Raw genomic sequence first — 21,684 nt, 5'->3', positions numbered from 1 at the left:
TAAATATTTTAATAGGATAATGATTATTTTATAGTAATTATTTAATTTTGATTAAATTGTTGGTTTAAAGAAATCACAAAATCAATATAAGTATTTAATCAGAACAGAATAAATTCCAAAATGGGGCGTTCAAGCCCGTGTAAAAATGAAAAACGTGTGTATGAAAATAACTGAATAACGTAAAATAATAATAAAACAGACAAAGAACGAAAAACCCTCGCTTAAAAACCCTTTTCAACACCAACCCGTTTCTCTCCGATGTTACCTTGGAATGGGCAGCATAACGCCGCCGACCGAACCTTAGGACTCATGGCGACCGTTGGCGTCGCTGCAACAGCAACCGTCACCGCTACTGTCGCGCCCCCGGCTACGTTAAAACCAGCTCTCTCCGTCCCGTGCCCCGCGCAGGAAAACGGGAAGATATCGGCAACATCCGCGGACTGGCTCCCCGTCTCTTAAGGAGCATCTCGGGCCTCCAGACAGATGGGGGGCGAATCGTCCTGCCACGGCGATGTTCCTCTGGCTGCATGGCGCGTCATCTATCTGGCCTGCTTTTTGTGTTTCCCTCTACGTCAGAATCCGAGGTGAGACTTAACAACTTTAGCTGCGTGCGTGCTGGAAAGCTAAGTTAGCCCTCCACTGAACTTACTTTGAATGTGGTGTTTCCGCCCTGTTAGCTGTCTTTCCTCTGTGTGTGTGTGTGTGTGTGTGTGTTTTAATATGTGGCGAAGAACCGCCTGGAAGTTTCCCTAAAGTTTCCCTGCTCCTAGCTATCCTAAAAAAAAATTAGCTTAACCACAACCAACTACAACATAAACCATATAATAATCCAATTATATAGTACAGGATGCATTGGGTACTTTTGCTCTTAATACTTTAAGATCATTTTCCTGAGTATACTTACTTATATACTTTAACTTAAAGCAGCAGTTTTTTTTTTTTTTTTCTTTTAACTTTTGGCTGACCCTGTGGACAAAAGCATGTAAAGGGGGATTCTGACCCTTTTAGCAGGCCATTCAGAATAACTACATAGAAAACGCCGAGTGTAATCACAATTGGTCGTTTAGGTCAGTATAGAGGCATTTCAGTATTAAACTGAGACTGTTTAATAACCAGTTAAAAACTTCTTTGTAAGGGGTTTTAATAACATTTTCAATGCAGCACTTTTAACAGTATTTTTTTTACAGGATCTGAATATTTCCTCCATCACTGGCTGTGAGCCAACAATATATCAATTTACTATTTAAAAAAAGAAAAAGTGTGTTCATCAGCCAAAAGATGATGATCAAACAGATGCATCTTTCTTTGAGTTTATTGTGCAAGACTTACCAGGCAAGCATACAGATTCATGGCAATAAAAAGTGGGTCTGCATGCTGCTAGTCAGAAAGCGAATGTATCTAAGTATGTACATTCAAGTTTTTAGACACAAATATAGGAAACTGATCACAAACAGATTAGAGTATCACTAATTCTCTGACAGGGTGAGTCAAAACATCAGGGATTGATTGCACAGGCAATAACAAGCAGTTAAGTTTCATAAAGTCTATGTTACAAAAATACTAAAATCTTTTTTTTAGAGAACATTTACACAGTTTATTTTCAGGTGGCACCTAAACCAGAAGATGCTTTTTCCAGCATTGGACATTGAACGTCGAAAAAAAGACAGATCAGTAGCAGGACTATTACTCAGAACATGAGCTCCAAAGCAACAGTGATGAATCTGACAATGACAAATCACCCTAGAGCTGCAAGTGAAGCAAAAGTTACTTCACACAGCTAAAAGGTTTAATTCAGTCAAAGCGATCTCAAAGACTTTATCCTATGAAATATCCTTGGCTTCCCTTAAGTCCACATTATATGACTAAGACTGCAAGTCTGTTTCATTTATATCCATCTGACCATTATACCCATCACCATTTGCCCTCTCACTCCAGATGTACATGTGAATACAATGCACACACACATTATGCCATTTTACCATTTCAAGAAATAAAAATCCTGATCATTTTTAATTTATAAAATAATCATTGGAACACAACGTCAATGGTTGTTCTAAAAGGAAAATTATTGCCCTATAAAAAAAAAAAATGTTCATTGCCTGAAATCCTCCCCAACTGATGCATGACAGAACAAGACTGACATTATTTGACAATTTCTAAAGGAATTTGATTATCTTTACGATACTGCTTGAGAGCAATACTGTGACAGTAGGAAGATTACCAATCAAATCAATACAAAATCTTATTTAAACATTAAAAACAGGACACCAGTTAACTAGTAGATAATTATAACAAAATGGCATCACAGATGTGTCTGGGTTGTTTGGGTTCTAGCATCAACATTTTCCATTCCTGGGTGGAGTACCAGCCTTGTTGACAATTAAATACTTTGCCTTTGCCTGACACAGTTTTTATTATGTGGTTACTTTGAAATGAGCAGATGGGCCTTCTATCACAGAGTGAGAATCTGACTGCATTGAAATGAGTCGATGGCATACAACTGTGTCAGTCCCTTTTGGCATGGCCCTTTAATGACTCCGCCTGTGAGCTGTGGATGGACAAATTAGTCATAGCTGCCTCAAACGTCACTTGTGCCCACACCCACACACAACGGGATGGCCAACGTACTGCATCTTTGAGTGACCCCACAATGGACGGTTGTAATACAGAGACAAAAGTTAGATTCAGAGAAGTCCTTTGGCTGTTGATGTTTTAACCAAAACTTTTTTAAAACCCACTCAGATGACCTAATTCCCAAAAGAGCTGCATCAGTACCTCCTGCACTCTCGTTGAACATAGAAAAACACAAGGAAACAGTCTGCACTCTTATATTAATACAGACTGCATGTTTATGAGTGTATGGGAGTACTTTTTGTTCTTTATTACCTGTGTCCAACCCTTTGGATCTTTTACAGAGTTTTAAGGCAGACAATAAATGACTCATATTTGAATGGCTAGACTCAGAGTCCTGCAGACAAAGTGAGGCTCTTTGTTTCACTGTCATGTAGCCCCATCTGTTCCGCTAGTGCAGGTCTGTCCGATATTTGTCATTGAGGGAATGGGCTCCTGGTCCGTTTCCCTGACACAGATGACGGCATCACCGCTCACATTGATGAGACACTGAGCCTATAAAGGAGGAACAAAGACAGGATTAAACCCTAAGAACACCAATAATTTTAAGGTTCTGAAGATGCCAAGAGTAGTTTTGTGCTTTGTGCTTTCATGTACGAGTGGATTGTTGATGTTCTGTGATGTGCATGAGTGTGTTTGTGTGGGTACCTGGTTCTTGTTTGGATTTTCCATAAACACACACTCTTTCATGCTGTAGGACACAACTGCATTGCCCCCCAGGGCTGCTACATGGGCTCGAACCATCGCAAACACCTCTGCAATGAATGTATGGAGGAAGCCGCTGACGCCGCCTTCCTGCAGAGGACAAACACGCACATTTCATGTAAACAGGTACGTCTACACTTTGCACAAGATAGAGCCAACGGACGTGGCATGTCCTTGCAGTCGTACCTCCCGTAACGATGAGGTCTCTCTGATGAAAAACATGTTGATGATCCCAAGGTATTTAATGATGCGTGTCCCAGGGAGGAAGGAGAGCGGCGTCATCTTGACCACGGTGACTGAACCGCCCGCAAACGAGCGGTTGGATCGCAGCGAGCGGGAACGTCCCTCCGGCAGTGGACTGGAGCGGTCCAAAGATGAGACTGCAGGTTCAGAGAGAGCAGGTAGAGGTCCAACAGAGGAATACGTGAAAAGCAAACAAAAAGAAGGGAGGGAGAAAAAAAAAGACAAAAAAGGCAATGGAGATACCAGAAAACATTCAAAAATAGTGGAAAAATAAAAAGCAGATATGGACTTTAAAGCAGAAAGAAATGTGAATGTAGAATGTACGTGGAAAAATGCAATCCTGTTAGCATTTGCACAGCAGGAGTAACACGTGTGTACACTTATATGTGAGTGAATCTGTGTGTGTTAGGTAGGTAGGTGTGGATGTGTGGTGCGGATATGTGGTGGCAAGACAATCACGTGGAAAGCGTGCGCTGCCATGCATTCATGCAGTTCAGGCAAGAAGAAAAGACAGTTACACAGTGTCTGCAGACAGACAAACAGACCTGGGCACAGCTGTGTATGCTTACGTGTGTGAATACAATATTTGCAGTACAGTGGAGTAACATGGGAGGATATTTGTGAAAGAGGTCTGAGAAATGGAGACGGACAGAGACAGCTATGAGCTGAGCTGGGCACATGTACACAAGCCAGAGTGTGAAAGATGCGCCATCGTCTTACTGCAAATTTACCTGATGTGGCTTACATCCATCAAACCAGGAACCTTCAGAGCCACACATTACTGTAGTTCACTTACAGTGCACAGGACTGAAAATCATACCAGATCTTGCAGAAAAGCATTTCCCAAGGCCCCACTGTGATTTTTTTTTTTACCACATTCAGAGTTGTATGTGTACAGTACATCCTCAAGTCATGTAATGTCTTCCCAGCTTAGACAAATTCATGATTGCAAATGCAGGGAAAAATCTAAGGAATTCTTCCAGTAATTGTCATCAAAATGCGGCAAGTTCAATCCAAGCACGCTGAAAAAAAAAAGCTTCCTATTTATTGGTCATGGCTACCGCTGCTAAAGGCACTTCAAAGCCAAGCTGCTGATTGTGGATCCCTCTGAGGGGCGGGGCTTCAACTTTCACACTCTAGCTATAAAGCTGGTGCTTGATTTGCGATGCTCCGCCCCCCAGCGACATGCATTGAGGGGTGTGTGAGTGTATGCGAGCGTGTGTGTGTGTGTGTGTGTGGGATTGCTTGTCAAACTGTGTTCTGTATTTGTGGGTATGATCACCAGAGTGTGCTAGAGACTGTGTCCTCCTACTTGTCTTAACTGATCCTCGTCTTATGGTGTGAGCTTTCAGCCTAAGCAGCTCTAGCCAGGTGCTGCATCTGTCTGCAAAGGAACCGTAATCAACGGAGGCAGCTGGAGAGAACACACACACGCACGCACACACACGCACACACACACGCACACACACGCACACACAGCCCACAACCAAACATACACAAACGCAACAACAACAAAAAGAGAAAAATACAAAACAAGACACAAAAAAAGAAACAAACGAACAGAAAAGAACAAAAGTGGATGAGGTTTGGGAGCGGTGCAGAATAACTCTGTCCGAGACAAAAGGATGAAAAGTCAAAACAGGGCAGTGTAGTAGTTTTGGTAGCAGGGAGGTGGGTTAGGGGTAGATGGTTGAGGAGAAGGGGGCTTACCTCTAGATGAGACGTTGGTAGTCTCTGGGACACCTGTCACACACACACACACACACACACAAACACACACACATCACAGTCTACCTTTGTGCTTGACAGAGACCAGGAAGGGTTCGGGGTCAAATCCTTGCTCTTGCCACAAGGCTAACACAGCATGTGTTACCAAGCTTTCACTTCAAAATCCGAATGTTTTATCAATCAAAATGCTCCGCCTATAGTCAGCACTCGCTAGAGCGCTCTTATTACTGTGTGAATGGAAAGTAAGCCATGCTGGTTTAGGAGCATGACGTCTCATCTAGACAACATCACACACTGCCCCATCTAAGTTCACATCAAAACAGAACACACTGACTGGGCTATGACACACCAGCATTTATTTACCTGCTGAACGGACCATAACCAGCTGATTATGGCAGAGTTTTGCAGCTGGGGTGAGTAAAGAGACTGTACCTGAAGTGTTAGTGGAGGAGATGGGCAATGCCTGTTAGTGAGGCAGGGCAGAGGAGGTGGTCAGGGAGCAAATTACAAAAAAACATGGTTAGAGGCTACCTGAGATTTTGGATGATGGCTGATTGTTGGCAGATGACGCGTCTGCGCACAACTCCAAGGGAAACTGCAGCTGATCTTCAGTCTCACTGCATCCTGAAAAGATTCACAGAATCACCCAAGTACTTTAGCCAGATTTCAAACACAAGAAACACAACAGAAGTGATGCTTCTTAGATGGGTTACACGACTCAGGCTAGTGTGGTCTTAAAAGGATAGTCCTGTTTTCCGACTTCACTACTACTGAGACAAACTCTTAAAGACCTTTATGCGTTTCTGCATGCAGTTTCAAGGCTTTTTGAATATTGATATTAACCCCATCTTAGCTCAGTTACTGCATGGCTATAAGATCAAGCAGCAGCTCCACTCAGAGATAAAGCTTTTTTGTCCAAGCAAGAAGGAAAACTGATTACATTCAACTTCCAATTTACTTCTATAAGCACCCACAGTGAATTAATATGACTATTTGACACTAAGGTGCAATGGAAATGTTTCTTAAATAAAGCTGTTAACACTAGACAAATGACAACGTAATTAAAACTTAGTGTTGTCAAAAATGTGATTCCCTACATTTTGAGCAAAGCTGCAACTGATGCCACAGATCCGAAGGGTTAGGGTTACAGTGCGCTGCATGCATACGAGGTATTAATGATTGTCTAATTAGGGTTAAGAAGAAAACATTAAACAAAACCATAAATCTCCTTTAACCAGACAGACCTTTGGTGATGGGCTTTTCTGCTGGCTTCTCCTGAGTCTGGTCTTTGTCAAACGTCATGGCAACCGCTGTCACAGCGACCTGGGAGGAAGACAGCAAAATGTAAATTTCAAAATGTTCTGTTATGTTTGCAACAACAAATCACAGATGGCCTACAATTTCTCACCTGTATGAGTTCTTCTTCTGGCACTGCTACGGTGAAGTTGAGACGACAAAGACAGCAGGGGATCATAGAGCGCAGCTTGAAGTAAAAACTCTGTAACAAACCCAAAACATAAACATTGCAAGTACCATCATAAACAGTGTAACAATGCTCATTCCGAAGGATAAGTATGGCAGCACATATGGCGTAATTACTTGTGATGATCAATAAGGGGTTCCTACCTTCAGCAGATTCTCACATAGGTCAGTGAAGATCTTGTTCAGGCCTTGGTTAGTAAGATTGGCATTACTTAACCTAAGGACTCTCACTGATGTAAACATCTGGAGTGCAGGGACAGAAACACAGCATAAACAAACAAAAAAGACAAATTACAGCTACTTCCTTAATACCTTCGCAGTATTATGACCAGTATAGTGACCTGAACCCCAGAAGTCCAGTTGTAAATCCCAGGCATGATCTCAGTGTTGCAGCTGTAGAAACCTGAAAACAGAAAAAAGCAAATGGCAACAGAAATAATGACATTTGTAAGAGGCTCGACCCAATCAGGAGATAACTGGCATGTGCAGTGTGTGATGATGTACTGTAACTGCGGTAGAGTGAGTGGATAGAGCGTACCTGTAGGGGTAGGGGCATCAGTGAGGAGGGAGTGGATGTCCTCCACAGCATCCGTGTCATCAATCTATGGAAATCACGGCAAATGGTTACACCATGAAAATAGTTCAAATGTAAATGTATAAATTTATATATTATCATAAATATACACCTCCAGGACGAAGGCATCCTTCTTTCCATGCGAGAGGTCGAGTTCTGACACTTCGTCTGAGCTTTCTGAGTGGGAGCGGAAGAGTCTGGATCGTTGCCTCGGGTCCGGAATCGGAGAACCCACCACTTCCTCTGTCAGCTCCTGCAAACAACAGGGACACGAGGCCTGAGCAGATGGGATGTCAAAGTGAACACCAGCACAGCAGCCCACATCTGCATCTCACATCTGCCCAGACTACACAGCTAGTAGAAAGACTATGTTAATAACACACTACATGCTCACACTCACTCTCACTCCGGTGTTAATTTGAATATGAATCTGGAAGAGTAAGGAGTGGCGCAACCACACACGCACAAACAGGTGAGACAGTGAATGGGCAGAGTAGATGGTCATAATAGAAATACATTAACACGGATACAATGAGTGTCCAGTGGGTTGCCCCTCGAGAGGTGACTCTGGAGTGGGTTACACATCGTCCTGCTCCCAAATGTCCCCAGTTAAGAGCTGTTATACAGTTATAGTAAAAGTGGTGTAGTATTGCGATTAATATAGTGAAACATTTGTCATGCTTTGCTGTGTCTCACAGCTAAAAGTTGCCGTGCTCAGTACCATGTTTATGCCGCAGAACACCTCAGGGTCCAGGGCAAATAATTTCTTTAATGACCAGAGAAAGACAAGAGGTGTAAGTTTATCATGATTCACAAAGAACAGACTATATATAATGTATGATTCAGTACATTATTTTAACACTGGAACAGAAAGAATTATACTCAAAATAATGTACACAGTTCACCGCTGAATTTATCTGTTTGTGTAAAGGATTAATGCAATCATTGTGTAAAAAAAAAAACTAATTAACTTGATATAACACTATATGTGACACTTGGGACAATCCCAGTATATAAGGGCCATAAACTTTAGATATTATTCTGACATATGACATATGAAATCATAAAAACACCTTTTTTTTAAATCAGGATAAATGCTATGTTTCCAACACATCTGAACAAATTTAAACCTTTTGGTTGATTTAATATTTACTTATAGTATTTACTTGCCATGGGCTGTACTGTTAACAGTAGTCACAATTCCCCCCACATGACACCCTAGCTACTCTAATGTTGACATGAAACATTGTAGAAAACCTACTTGACGAAGCAGCTACTGTGCACATGTGTCGTGTGTCTCACCGGAGGGTTTATTTGATAGAGCTCTTTGTTCTTGGCTATGGTGTCATTAATCCTTTTCTGGATGGTCAGGATGTGCTGCTCATTGCTCAGGTCACCTGGAGTCTTCCCCGCAATCTGGATGCCCCCTGGTGCCGGCAGGGCTGTCAGGTACACTCCTGTAGCCGACTGAACGCACATATTAACAAACAAATTTTAAGAGGACTGTGTTGTGCAGCAAACACACGTACGACTGATTAAGCTGTTAACCTAAAGTGTAAACCTACAGCCAGACCCAGAAGCATGTTCTCTCCGACACTGATCTGTATGTGTAAACCAAACAGAGCGTTCATGCTCCGCAGCTTCAGTTTGTTCATCAGCTGGGTGTGCAGCTCATACTCCATGAAGGGCAGCAGGTTGGAGATGGCGGTCGCGTTCACTTCACCCTGGGCCTTCTTCTTTAGACGACACAGTCTAGAAGACAAACTCTGGCATTAACTCACTTTGATCAATATCTTTGATGTGAGGCATCAATTTGGGATGTGTGTTGTTCAGCCTTCATGCTGCCCCTTCTGCTGCTATTACTTAGAAAAGATCAAAGAAATTCAGCACCATCATTTTGGAGCCATTTAACTGTGTGATGCATTACCTGGCCTGGATTAGGCAGCCCTTCCCTGTGACAGCAGCTTCGGGTGGCAGGTCGATTGTTGTGAACAGCACATCAGGAACCTACAAAAAAACAATTATTAACAATTACCCACATACCACCAAACTGCATTTATACACTGGAAAACCAAAATATGTTTTTTAACATGTAGCGGTCTTTGATTTAGGCAAACAAGAAAATAGATGTGAGACCTTTTGTCGTCTGCAGTGGTAACAGTAGGTGAGCTGGGCGGGAAAGGGCATGTTGAGCTCGTCGTACGGGATGTGACAGAAGCCACAGCTCGGGTGAGAAGGCTCCTCAAACCTGGAGAACAACACACACCATCTGCCATCAGCCTCCAATCCAAGCTGTACTGACAAACTGTACACATTACAAGAATCTAAAATTAGTTTGCTTAGTCTCTGAATCCTAACAACCTGTGGTCGGTGATTCCCATGTCTAGGCAGCCTTCACGCATATACCGAGGATTCAAGATGGCTGCTGTGCCTGATGCTGACAGGATACACACCTCCTCACTGTGTTGAAGGGAGATGGACAGATCAAGAGAGAAAGAAACAGAGGAGGATGAGAACAAGACATGAAACTTGTTTGCTTAAGACAAACTGGTTTATAACATAAAAATTTGAAAAAAACAGGCACAAAAGGGTAGCATTTTTCCACATATATGCACTACTACACACCAGATGCTAGTGCTCTCGCTGTACCCCACAACAGCATGGCAACCTAGAGCTTTGGCATGAGATTTGATCTCCTGGCGAATCTCCTCCCACCAGGCATCGCGAGTCTCTGGCTCATCTGCAAAAAACAGAATTCTGAATCAAACACCTTTCACAAAAAATATTATGATTTGCTGAGCTATGTATCAAAATCCTCACTGAACACTTAAGTCTAGCCAATAATGAGATAACAATAAACCTAACTAACATTTGTCAACATAGTTGGATAAAAAGAAACTGACTGCCTTGACAATTCTGTATCTAACGCTGTATCTAATCTGACTGCTTTGACTTACCAGAAGATTCATAGACAGCAAACAGTACAGTTTGTATATTCTGATGATTCATGGCTTAAATGGTGCATCAAAGCAAGCCAAAACCAACTATCAGTTTGTGAAACAAAGTGACAATGAGAATGATTTCATGAGAGTTTGAGGATGATGATGAAGGCAAAGTCAATGGTTATGTTAGTCATGTGTGTTCTCACTGACTAAAACATCTAAAATCTCTCTATGTCTCCTTTAAGTCAGCCGCACTAACAGAAAGGACACAGGTGAGAAACAAAGCCTGTTTTGGCTGTGGTGGTTTGACTATAGAAAGGAAATTTTGTTGGCTGGCTAAAGAGTAATCACCTAAAAGACACTGCGTTTCCTACCCTGGTGAGAAAGGTTTTAAATTCAAAAGGATTGAGCCTTCATCATACGTAGGCTAAACCATGGGTGTGTTTCAATAGTCTCATGAGGCTTTGCTACAATAAGACCTCTGTTTTACTAAAACTGTTCAAAAGAGCCTAATCATTGCAAGTTGTGAGTTTAATCTCACTCATTTGGTAGTTCTGGATCACTGAACAAGGAACGCATGAAGGAAGCAACATTAGAGTATTGAGCCGCACACCATGACTCCCTGAGAGGGCCACATGCTGACAGAGCCCCAGAAAGAGAGAGAAACTCAGCTGCTAGGAGAGACAGGGAGAGGAATGGATGAGAGGAACAGAACGGGAGATCAACTGAGGAGATGAAGAATAATGACTGGTGGTCAGGCATCAGGCCCACAAAGTGGGTTCCTTTAAACCAGAAGCAGCATGTCACACAGGCACAGGCTCACCAACGTGCACACTCATGACCATGTGCACGCTCAAGGACAGACAAGGGCCATATTCATTCACCAGAGTCATCAATTCTAGACTAGTTTTTAAAGATACTGACTGATATCATGCTTCCTTCCTTTCCCCAAGAGCTCACATCTTTCCTTCTATCCCCATCATACATCAAATCAATTTTATTATTTTGCTTAACTGCCACCCATCCAATCAACCTGCCTTCCATGCATCCATCCATCCCTCCTTCTCTCTCTCTCTCTCTCTTTTTCACTCTCTCTCTCCCAGTATGAATACGGCCCAGTGAGTTAAGGATGCACATGCCTGGTCAGTGGCTCTTTGTCACGGAGTAAACCTCCTAAACCTCCTCTGGTCTAGACAGGTTTGACCACAATGCTGATTCAGGAAGCATCAAAACAGCGCTGGGACAACATTAGGGAAGAGCAATCAGCTCTTCTGTGCAGCAGGATGAGCTTTGGTGGGGGGGGAGAAGCCAGGCCGGATGGAGTGGGGGTGGGGACACAGCGCATGCTCAACTCAGCTCAGCACACACTCACACAGATTAGAGAGAGGAGAATGGCAGCTCACCGAATTCATCAAATTTCAATTATACACTATCCAGCTAAAATTTGTCTGTGGATATTTAGGCCAGATGATCTACTTTGGTTAAATATCATCGTTGGGTTTAAGAGGTTTAACTTAACTGAGCTGCCATCACTCCTTTGGGTGATAGCAGTAAAAGGGGGGAAATACCTGCAGTGACACTATTCCAGTCTAGCAGTTTGTATGAGCGCGTGTTACCCAAGGCTGGGCCAGAACACACCGTTAGTACAGAAAAGAGAGAAAAAGAAAAGAAGAGATAGTCTAACAAACAAGCACAGCACAACAGCAGCACTCCACAGTCACTATGCAAAGACAGACATCACTACACAGTCACTATGCAAAGACAAACTATATTCAGGCCTACAAAAACAATCTTGAAAGAAGAACACCGACAAGGAAAAGAGGAGAATAGAGATGAGTAAAAGCTACAGGCCTAGCCGTTATCTTAAGAAGACTTGAGGAGGAATTAAGCAATTTAATAGAAAATAGGAGCATGCAGTAGCAGTCCAACTCTAGTATACTTTCTAAACTTAAAAAGGTACCCTGTGGAGTTTTCTTGTAAACAAACATGTCTACATTCAGTGTTTTTTTTTTAATATATCGTTTCTGTCTTTTTATGTCTATAATGGATTGAGACAGCTGAAGGTATAGAGGAAAGGGGGTAGAGCGAGAGAGGGGATGACGAAGAGCCACAGAATGGAATTAAGCCCGGGCTGCTGCGGTAAGGACTCAGCCTTAGTACACGAGGCGTAATCTCTACCCGGTGAGCTTTTGGGGTGCCCCCAATTAAATTGTTATGCCATTGTAATATGTTAAACCGCTCCCCATTTGTCGTTCTGTGGAATAGCTTGAAGTATGTATCACATCATCCGCACACTCACACGTGCATGTTTGCCCTTAGTGCTCCATAGTGCTACTTGTGGTCAAAAACTCCACAGGGTACCTTTGATATTTGCTGTGTAGTTAATATAGTCAAGGCATAGCAACAGTGAACAGGGCTCTTTTCAGAATGGTGAATGCTGCAATGTGGATCAGGGAAAACTATGTGAAAGCTATGCAGTTTACACTAGTTTAGACAGGATTTGTGTAGATCTAATCATTGCAGGCCTAAACCTTTTTGGAGATAGTCAGTAAAATCTTATTTTGGTTCCCCTGTCCACCTCTGAAAAGAACCCTGCTTATCCTAACCCAGCCAACATTCATCTGCACTCCCCTCTCCCTAAATTCTCAGACTTTCTTGATTCAGAGTAGTAAAAGAACATTAAACTTAGCAAAATTACTGAGGCTGACAAGTGGATTCAGACACATGATCAAATTTCTGGTATTCATTAATATAAATCTCATTAAAAAAGTCTTTGTGTCAAAATCCATAGGTGTTTGACTATTACAGAGATAAGAAGCGTATTTAAGACTCAAGGTGGGAGAGAGTCAGACACCACAGTACCACCTGCAGCCAACACACGACAGAAGCAGCAGGCAACAGACTAGAGCCATGCACCACTATCGCACCTCACCTCCGGGGGGCAGCACACAAAACGGCAACCAGAGCATACATACACACTCACACACACACACAGCCACATACACACACACACAGCCACATGACTGAGACAGACTATACATTACACAAAGCCAGTCAATCAAACCACCAAGGTGAAAGTTGCCCCTATCCATGAAACTTTTTAACACTGGTAGTAGTAGCAGCTTATCCTAACTTTATTTCCATCAAAGTGATACGAAGCTGCAGACTGTAAGTGTGACCAGGAACAGCTTTCACCTGCTTTACGACTTGTACATAACTGAAGTCTTTCAACATAATTGCTCTAAACAATAAAACAGATTGGGACTAGGACCAGGAAAACTGTTCAGCACAACAGGATAATGGGCAGCATTAACTAACAGCCAGTTGCAACAAGACCGGACACTCACACAATACTGTAGGTCAGTGGAGGACCTCACTCATATCATGTCACAGGACAATGGACGATCTACATTTGGACATTGTGTGTTTGTGTGTGCTCAACTCACCGGGGTTGTGTATACGGTCCAGTAGTTTGACAGAGCGAGCGCTGACCACTCCACCGACGTGAACCAGAAAACCAGGCGGGAAAGACGTCAAGGTGAAGAAGGGGAACTCCTGCAGATAAAAAACAGCTGTGTCACTTACAGTACACACACTTTTTACCTATGGATTTTTGCTAATAATACCAACTGCTACATTATTGTAACACTTAATTAGATTTTCCTTTTTCCCCATGACTTTAGGTCTATAATATCAGTGTCTGAGTTTAATTGTTACTTTATGTTGACTATTTGTGAACTATTTTCAGATATTACTAAAAGACAGACTGCATGTTTTCAGGGCTTCAACAACAACAGAAATAAAAATCTGGGCTATAAAAACTAATTGTATGTAAAAACATTCACATAATCTAAACAGAGCTACGACTACGAAAATACAAATCTTCAAAACTGGAGACCAAACTTTAGATTTAGTTTCTCTAGGCGTATTACAAAAAAAATGTCTTAAGTCCCAAACATTATGTACCTCATCTTTAACTGATATGTGTAGACTTAGGTGATAACAGCATTAGGAAAAGTACCAACATGCAGCAAGGATTGACAGTGATGGTGTCCCCACCCCCCATGCAAGGTTGACCCCCCCCCCAAAAAAGGGTTCCCCACTCGGTCCATTCCAGCCTACACTCGTAGACACAAACTCGAGAGCATTTAAAATAGACCTGGAAGTGATTGAGCCCAGATATTGTCTATCACTGATTTAGTGATTCATTCAATCCTTTCAAATCTATATAAATGCACTAATTACGTTTTGGAGTTGAAAGTGAAGAACAAACACACACATAACACACTCCCAACGAGGACTTGGCTGAGGATCTAGACTCTGTTTTACATGCGTCTCTCTCTGTTCACTAACATGACAGCTGGTCCTCTGCCTCCAGTCAAATAATGTCATGCAGTCACTTACGAGAGGAGCTGGAAATGCTTGGACTGTCTGTCAGCATCTGGTATTTATTCTGTTAAGTTGAAGTGATGGCCACCTTTACAGAAAACCTGAGGGACACTGATTTCCAAACATGCATATAAATGAGATGAGAAGAATTTGGTGGTACTACCATTCTTTATTGTCCAGTACTCCAGGAAGGAAGGACACTAATTTGAATGACAGCTCCTCCCACTCAGAGCAAGAGGGCAAGAATGAGGTAATGAAGTGAGCGTGCTCATTCCCTTTAATGACACAGGAAAACAAAATCTGACTTGGGGAAAAGAAGTCAGAAAGGGGGGAGGTGTTTGGAGTATCCAGAAGGCACACGCACCCTTCAAACGTGAAGGGAACACAACTCCTAGCCTCCAGCCCTCCACCTAACATGTCTGTGAATCTTTTAGAGCGCGGGGGTGGCAAGCAAACACAAACGGGGTCACACAAGGACCCACTGACATGTTGCTCAACCCAGCCTGCCCCCTCTGAGATCTACAAACAGCAGAGGACGGGGCAGGTTAGGAGTTGATTCAGACTTGGTGGTGGCCATCAGCTGGTCAGGGTGTTAGGGGAAAGGTAGAGAGAGTGAGAGTGTCACACGGATGGGACATACCCTGGCGTTTAACAATAACCCAGAGGAGGACGCTCCCTGAGTAGCACAAGTGGTTAAGAGGACAGAGAAAGGGAACATTATTTGCTCTTACACAGACGCACTCCCCATTAAACACTTAATACCTCACCAGTGTAAATTAGTGATCTTTCACAAAGAATGCAGCGGTGTAAATAGTAGTGTGTATACTTGTGTATAGGCATCTGAGGCTGATACGCAGCGCAAACTGCATGTCAAAGCATAAACTGTGAAGAATGACATTCCTTAATTGCAGTTTTGACTTGTGTTACTAGAAATCTTTTGCTAGTAAAATTCAATGATACTGAACATTTTGACCTGCGTTTTCAGTCTCATATGTTTGCACAAGTGACTCTGTAAATACATTTATGAGCATGTGTGAATGTTGAGTGTCATCGTACCCTCTGCTCAAGAGCCGTCTGCGTCTGTTGTCTGAGCAGGGTCTTCAGAGGCCCCGCCTCCTTTCCAGCACTGCCCCCGCTGCCCATTCCTGATCACAGAGGAGAGGCTGTCTTCAGTTTCATCACTTTCAACACACAGGTCAATGGACTACAAAGCCAGTCAAACTGTCACTGGATTGTTGCATTGCAGTATTAATGTTTTTATGACAAGTCAAGTGAAAGCAACAGCTGGAGCTGCACACCACACATTCAATAAACCTGCTTCACCATCATCCTAATAGGCTTGCCTACTCCTAATTCAGGCATAAATACTGGACCTAGACTAAGGTTTGGGTACGCCTGGAAAACACATCAAACCACATGCTGAGGTAGGAGTGTCCTGAGTATGTCAGTAGTGTTGTCTGGGCAGTTACACCATGCGTGTTGAATTAATGTTTCCTGATAACACCAGTCATGTGGATCTGGGTATGAACACGCCTGCTGTTGACCCAATATACAAGAGAAGCGCCAACACTGCACTGTTGAAACGTTGTGTTACTTGATGACACACAGCAGTCCTACTATACCGGAGGCTGCCAGCAGCAGGTCCTCGGTGAAGGACACGCTCTTTCTCAGCAAGGCAGAGTCTGAGCGGATGGAGGAGAGAGGGGGCGGGGTGGTGGCTCTGGGGGCAGAGCCGTGACCACAGCCCACTGAGCCAGAACCAGGAAGGGACAGAGTGTCTGTGGAGAGGGTGGGGGAGCTGGGGCAGAGGAAGATCCCAGGCCTGCGTCTCACTGGCTGGGCCTTCTCTATCCAGCAGAAACAAAACAGACGGATGGTGCACAGAGAAAAACAAGATATTGAGAATGGACAGGCAGAGCAATGAGGAGAGTGGTCAGAAGCACAACAACTGAGGAGCGGGGAGAAGGATATGACGAGGAGAAAGTGGACACTGGCATAGAGGAAGAATAACCCTAACGCCTGATAATCAAATTGAATTGCTATTTTGTGTCGCTTTATTAATTCAGCATGAAATTGCATTCATGTTGGCTGTTGAAGGGTGTTTTGTTTTACTCTAACCATTCACCATGTAATGATCTCGAATCACTCAGTAGCGAGTGACGTATCCAGTTTCAAGCTGCTAAGAGCTTAATGTTTTTCAGAACAAATTGTAGGAGTTAGAGTTGTGTCATTTCTGTAAGTCAACTTACAATAACCTGTACAACTGCTCCAATCTCATCACTATTGCTATTTTTTCATGCATGTAGCTAGCAAGCTAAATGCCCACAAAGTACTGGTTGGTTGGTTTCTTCAACTAGTGGAAATAGAAAATCAGTAGGCACAACGTAAGACCTATTTGAATTGCAGATCAAATTGGAGCCAAGCTACAAAAAAAGAGGTGTGCAGGATAAAGATAGGCAAGTTGACACAAACGGGCAAAAGAAGGAATGGGAGAATACAGGGCAGGAGCAAAAAAAAAAAAAAGAGAGACAAAAAACAGAGAGAATATGAGAAATAGGAGAGAGAGAAGAGGAAATATGAAAAAGGAAAGCAGAGGAGAGGGAACGAGGAGGGGGGAGGTGGGCTTGGGCTGCTGGTCTCCTCCTGAGGGGTCAGGCAAGCAGCTCTGGTAAGAAGGTTCTTACAGTTCTGCGTTAAAATGTGTTCAAGTTGTCCTTGGGGCAGAGTTTGACTACACTTACCTTTTCCTCAATGATTAACCATAATGGCTACTAATGAAAAAGTGACCTTAGATCAACAACAGCCCCACATGAGACACAGTGCTTCCATTAAAAGTCCACAACAAGGGGACAAAACTAACACAGAGATCTGGTGTGTCTTCATACTATTAAGCATGTTTTACACAAACTAAAGGCTGTCCAATATATTTTTTTAAATAGTGTGAAAAAGGAAGACACACCAGGCCACTGAGGACAAGGAGGAGGATGGGACCCAGATAAACAAATATGTACAATACCATTCACAATAAAATAATGTTCAACTCAACCATGAAAAAATGTTTAAAACAAATAAAGAAACAAAGATCTAAAAAAACCATCACCGGAGTAGCACCACAATGAGGTGAAGGAGAAGGAAGGGATGAGAATGGTAGAGGGGGATGGGGCCAAGTGTTCTTACCCGTCTTGGGCGTCAAACTGAGGTCTGTGTCTGATGATGAGGACTGGCGGCTGCATGGCTTGGAGGGAGAGAAGGGGGGAGGAGAGGAGGAGGAGGTGGGAAGGGCTCTGAAAGGGGTTGGCGGGCCAGAGGACGAGAGCAGGTCCTCACCAAATACCGGCCTGCCAGGAGAACATGACACAATACACACACCCACGTCAGTCACCACCTCACCCCTCTGAGTGTGTGTGTGTGTGTGTGTGTGCGCATATATGGGAGTGGGTCAGTGTGGCCATTAAGTGGGATGGTGACTATTTTATTGTGTGATTTGTTTGTTTTGGGTGAGGTGTGTTTGAGGTGCTACGGATGGCTGGAGAACAAAAAAAAAAAAAAAAAGCAAGCGTGGAAAGCAAAAATTAGATAAAACACAAAGAAACACACACAGTAAACTAAGGAAAGCAACATGGCAAAACACAAGGAGGACAGATTCAACAGAGGATGACGAGCTGAAGCATGTGTCCCAGTAGAGTGAAGCAAAGGTCAGGTGACTGTAGAGAGATCACAGGCCCTTCCTCAGGGCTAAAGCTACACCTTAAGCACGTTTTTGTTGCAAACAGCCAATAAAAATGCTGAATGACGCCACTGGGAACCTGACTGTCAATCCTTATCGTTGGAAAAAGACGTGACACGTGGAGGGATCTTTCTTCGACAAAAGGTAAAGGGGTCTGCCTCCTTTCTACGGCCTGACGCCTCCGTCTACACCATTGCTTTATTGCTACTACGTGGCTGTCTCTACCAGACTCCAGCAAAAATATATTCACTTTTCTACTTCCACATAAACATCATCATGTACTTCTCTTTGTATTTCAGAGTTCTCTTTCTCCTGTATCTATTTCCTTCCCTGCCTCTGCGTACCAGTGAAGATGAGTGTGGGAACAGAGACAGAGAAGTTCTGGGACAGTCTCTGGGAGCTGCAGGCCGAATGCACTGGGCTGTTGTGGGTGGAGCGGCATCCGTGGGCAAGGGGGGACCTGGGCCAATCAGCACGCAGAGAGAGGAAGACAGAGGACCGATTTGGACACAAGCAGTGAGAAACGTCCCAGAGCCAGAGAGGAAGAAAGAGACACACACAAAAACCAACACCACAACATCGCAATAGAGTGAAAAAGGAAACAAAAAAGGAAAAGACGTTTTTACTCCCTTTCTTTGCCTCAGCAGAAAGCTCATGCATAGCCCTCAGCTAAAGATCAGTCTCACACAAACATACACAACAGGGATGGAAACACAACAGAAAAAGGTGACAAAAGGCCCAAACAGGCACAGGGACAAGCTGACCTGTAGAGAAATTCCTAATGTATCCCAATGAAAAGGTCCCCATTACGTTACATTTAATTAATTTTGATAATGGATTTGTTATTCAAAAAGGCAGAGTGTGTAACATTTAGGAGGATCAATTGGCAGGAATGAAATAAAACATTTATAGGTATGTTTTCATTAGTTTACAAACGACTTGTGTTTTAGTTACGTTACAATGAGCCGTTTATCTACAGAGGGTTGGTTGGACTGTTGGTCAGACATAACAGGCAATCTGAAAACCTAATTTTGGGAAATTGTGATGGGCACGTGTCACTATTTTCTGACATTTAATTTTTGATTTATTATTTTTATTTAACCATTATTAAGTCAGGTGTATCCCACTGAGGTCTGAAACCTCTTTTGCAAGGGCCAACACTGCTGCAGCATAAAGAGTTGCAGACAAGAGAACAGGGACAAATAAGAAAGGAGTCATGTACCCTAAAATATACAATAAAAAGGTGAACTAATTGATTAATTAAATTACATCAACAGATAAATTTGACAAAAAAATAACCATCAAATACTCTACAGTATTTCTTGTCATCACCAAAGTGTTTACATCCCTGAAAGATACAATCTCACACACGGTCACTGACACACAGATACATTGAATAAATGCAAATAAGAAGCACACATGCACTCGACTACAGTTATGCTTACAGTAACTGAATGAAATCACGAGCTAACTCAATAGCCAGGGTGAGGACGACAGAACAAAATGAAGTGAGTGTTAGAGGCAGAGCAGGACACGTGTGCTAGATACTCACTAAAAGGCGGCAGCACTAGAACATGCAGAGGCAGAGCAGAAAGCCATGCAAGAGCGGTCTAAAAGAGTAGACAAGGGAGGAGGGGGGTTGAGGATGGCTGTGTGTGTACTGTACGTGTGTGTGTCTCAGGATATGCTGTGTGCAGTTAGTTTCATGATGCAATACAGGTGACACATTAGACTCACAAACAAGGGAACTCAAAGATACTGAGACACACACAGGAGTCAGTGCTAGACTATAAACAGACGCAACACACAGTACCTTTTGTCCACACACTCTCCCTCTCATGCACACACCGATCATCTTTCCGCATTCTCACAAAACTAGATTTGTAGTGAAAGTTGCACATAAAAAAAAAGAGGCAGGGTCCATGCTTGTGTTGTTGGTTCATACTCACTCCTTTCCATCCTTGGAAGGGGAATTGCAGGCGTTGGAAGCAGGAGCTGTGTTAGGGTGCATGTGTGTGTTGGTGTTGGGGGCGCTTCCAGAGCTGAGTTTGTCCAGTGTGCAGGCAGTACCTATGGCCCGGACCACCAGGCCAGACTCGCCCTCCAGGTCAAAACACTGCAAGTAGCCCACCACGGCATTCCCGCCCATCTCCAGTACCTTAAGCCCTATTTTCCTCTGCAGCTCTCCTAAATGAGGGGTAACACACAGCCACATTAACAAGAGAACGGGGAGGATCAAAGTCCTCTTCCTCCACACCAACATGTAAAGAGGATCACTGAATTTTCTTACCAGACATAAGAGATATGAGCCTCTGACGGGCTTCATTGGAGGCCCGAGGAGTTCGAATACGGTCGATCCACTGGTACTCTGGATCTTCATTCACCACAAGTTCCTCCACAAACCCGTGCACCATCGCTGCCCGGTAGCACCGTGGAATGGATGTGGCTGCCATACACAATCAGACAAACACCACATAGAGTAAAATGATTTTATATTTCAATGGAAAAACTTCTCTTCAACTTTTATTACATTTTTAGTACATATTGTTAAGTGACCACTTCTAATTTACGGTGCACAGTTGGCACTGACACAACTTCTTCTAGGAAATTATCTTATTTTTTATCTTCTATCAACTTTATGCCTAAAACATAAACATTAAATTGTCCACAAATTAAACATCTTTCCTGCACCACTTCATGGGTAACTGCCCTATGTATCGTCTAAATCTGAAATTTATGTACACAAATTGCGTCTTTTGATGCATTTTTAACCTGTAAACAAACAACTGGGAAACAAAAGTCAAGTCAGACGTACTGCAGAAGAACTTGACCCCGCAGGAGGATTGTCTGAAGCGGTTCAAATCATTAAAAAGCTCCACTTTGACGAGAACATTTATCTCCCCTCGGATACCTAATGAGAGAAATATAGAGAAACACATACATACAAATCTTCTCATAAGGAATAATACATAACGGGGAAAAAAATTGCAATTATCATGGTCAGATTAGTTTGTACCGTGGATGGTATCATAGATGGGAAACCAGCCGGAGATGACAGACGCAGCCTCACTGCACAGCAGCGGGTCAATGTCAATGTAAACTTTCCCTATGGCATCATTAGCACTGTAAGTGTCGTGGTCCAACACTGTGACCTGCAATGGCTCGTCCTGCAAGTCCTCATCATCAACCTGGACAGCAAGAGGAAGGAGAGCGAAATAAGAAATAAAAATGGAGCAGAGATGAGATTGTAAGCAGGGTTACAA

At 43.1% G+C, this 21,684-nt stretch overlaps 1 protein-coding gene across 22 annotated transcripts in view; it reads right to left on the bottom strand.

The window, feature by feature from the left end:
• Nucleotides 1–1,296: 1,296 nt before the first annotated feature.
• Nucleotides 1,297–21,684, bottom strand: part of c2cd5 (C2 calcium dependent domain containing 5) — a 21,517-nt gene continuing 1,129 nt past the window's right edge. Inside the window, exons 4-31 of one of the 22 annotated variants that reach the window (XM_035665590.1) lie at nt 21,438–21,609; nt 21,237–21,332; nt 20,712–20,867; nt 20,371–20,608; nt 18,766–18,881; nt 16,317–16,541; nt 15,751–15,839; nt 13,752–13,860; nt 9,989–10,103; nt 9,725–9,823; nt 9,500–9,611; nt 9,291–9,370; nt 8,929–9,115; nt 8,666–8,830; nt 8,085–8,129; nt 7,476–7,616; nt 7,328–7,391; nt 7,131–7,192; nt 6,934–7,032; nt 6,716–6,805; nt 6,552–6,630; nt 5,839–5,931; nt 5,671–5,739; nt 5,290–5,322; nt 4,862–4,993; nt 3,523–3,716; nt 3,280–3,426; nt 1,297–3,126 (exon numbers count right to left, since the gene is read on the bottom strand). In XM_035665590.1, coding sequence (XP_035521483.1) covers nt 3,001–3,126; nt 3,280–3,426; nt 3,523–3,716; nt 4,862–4,993; nt 5,290–5,322; nt 5,671–5,739; nt 5,839–5,931; nt 6,552–6,630; nt 6,716–6,805; nt 6,934–7,032; nt 7,131–7,192; nt 7,328–7,391; nt 7,476–7,616; nt 8,085–8,129; nt 8,666–8,830; nt 8,929–9,115; nt 9,291–9,370; nt 9,500–9,611; nt 9,725–9,823; nt 9,989–10,103; nt 13,752–13,860; nt 15,751–15,839; nt 16,317–16,541; nt 18,766–18,881; nt 20,371–20,608; nt 20,712–20,867; nt 21,237–21,332; nt 21,438–21,609 — 3,333 coding nt within the window. In that variant the 3' untranslated portion in view covers nt 1,297–3,000. The other 21 variants (XM_035665586.1, XM_035665588.1, XM_035665587.1 and 18 more) reach the window with 21 other exon arrangements.

The sequence above is a fragment of the Morone saxatilis genome, unplaced genomic scaffold (assembly GCF_004916995.1).
Source record: "Morone saxatilis isolate NCDOM2014 unplaced genomic scaffold, NCSU_SB_2.0 Contig2, whole genome shotgun sequence".
Lineage (NCBI taxonomy): Eukaryota > Metazoa > Chordata > Actinopteri > Moronidae > Morone > Morone saxatilis.
This window is presented reverse-complemented; position numbering and strand designations above follow the sequence as displayed.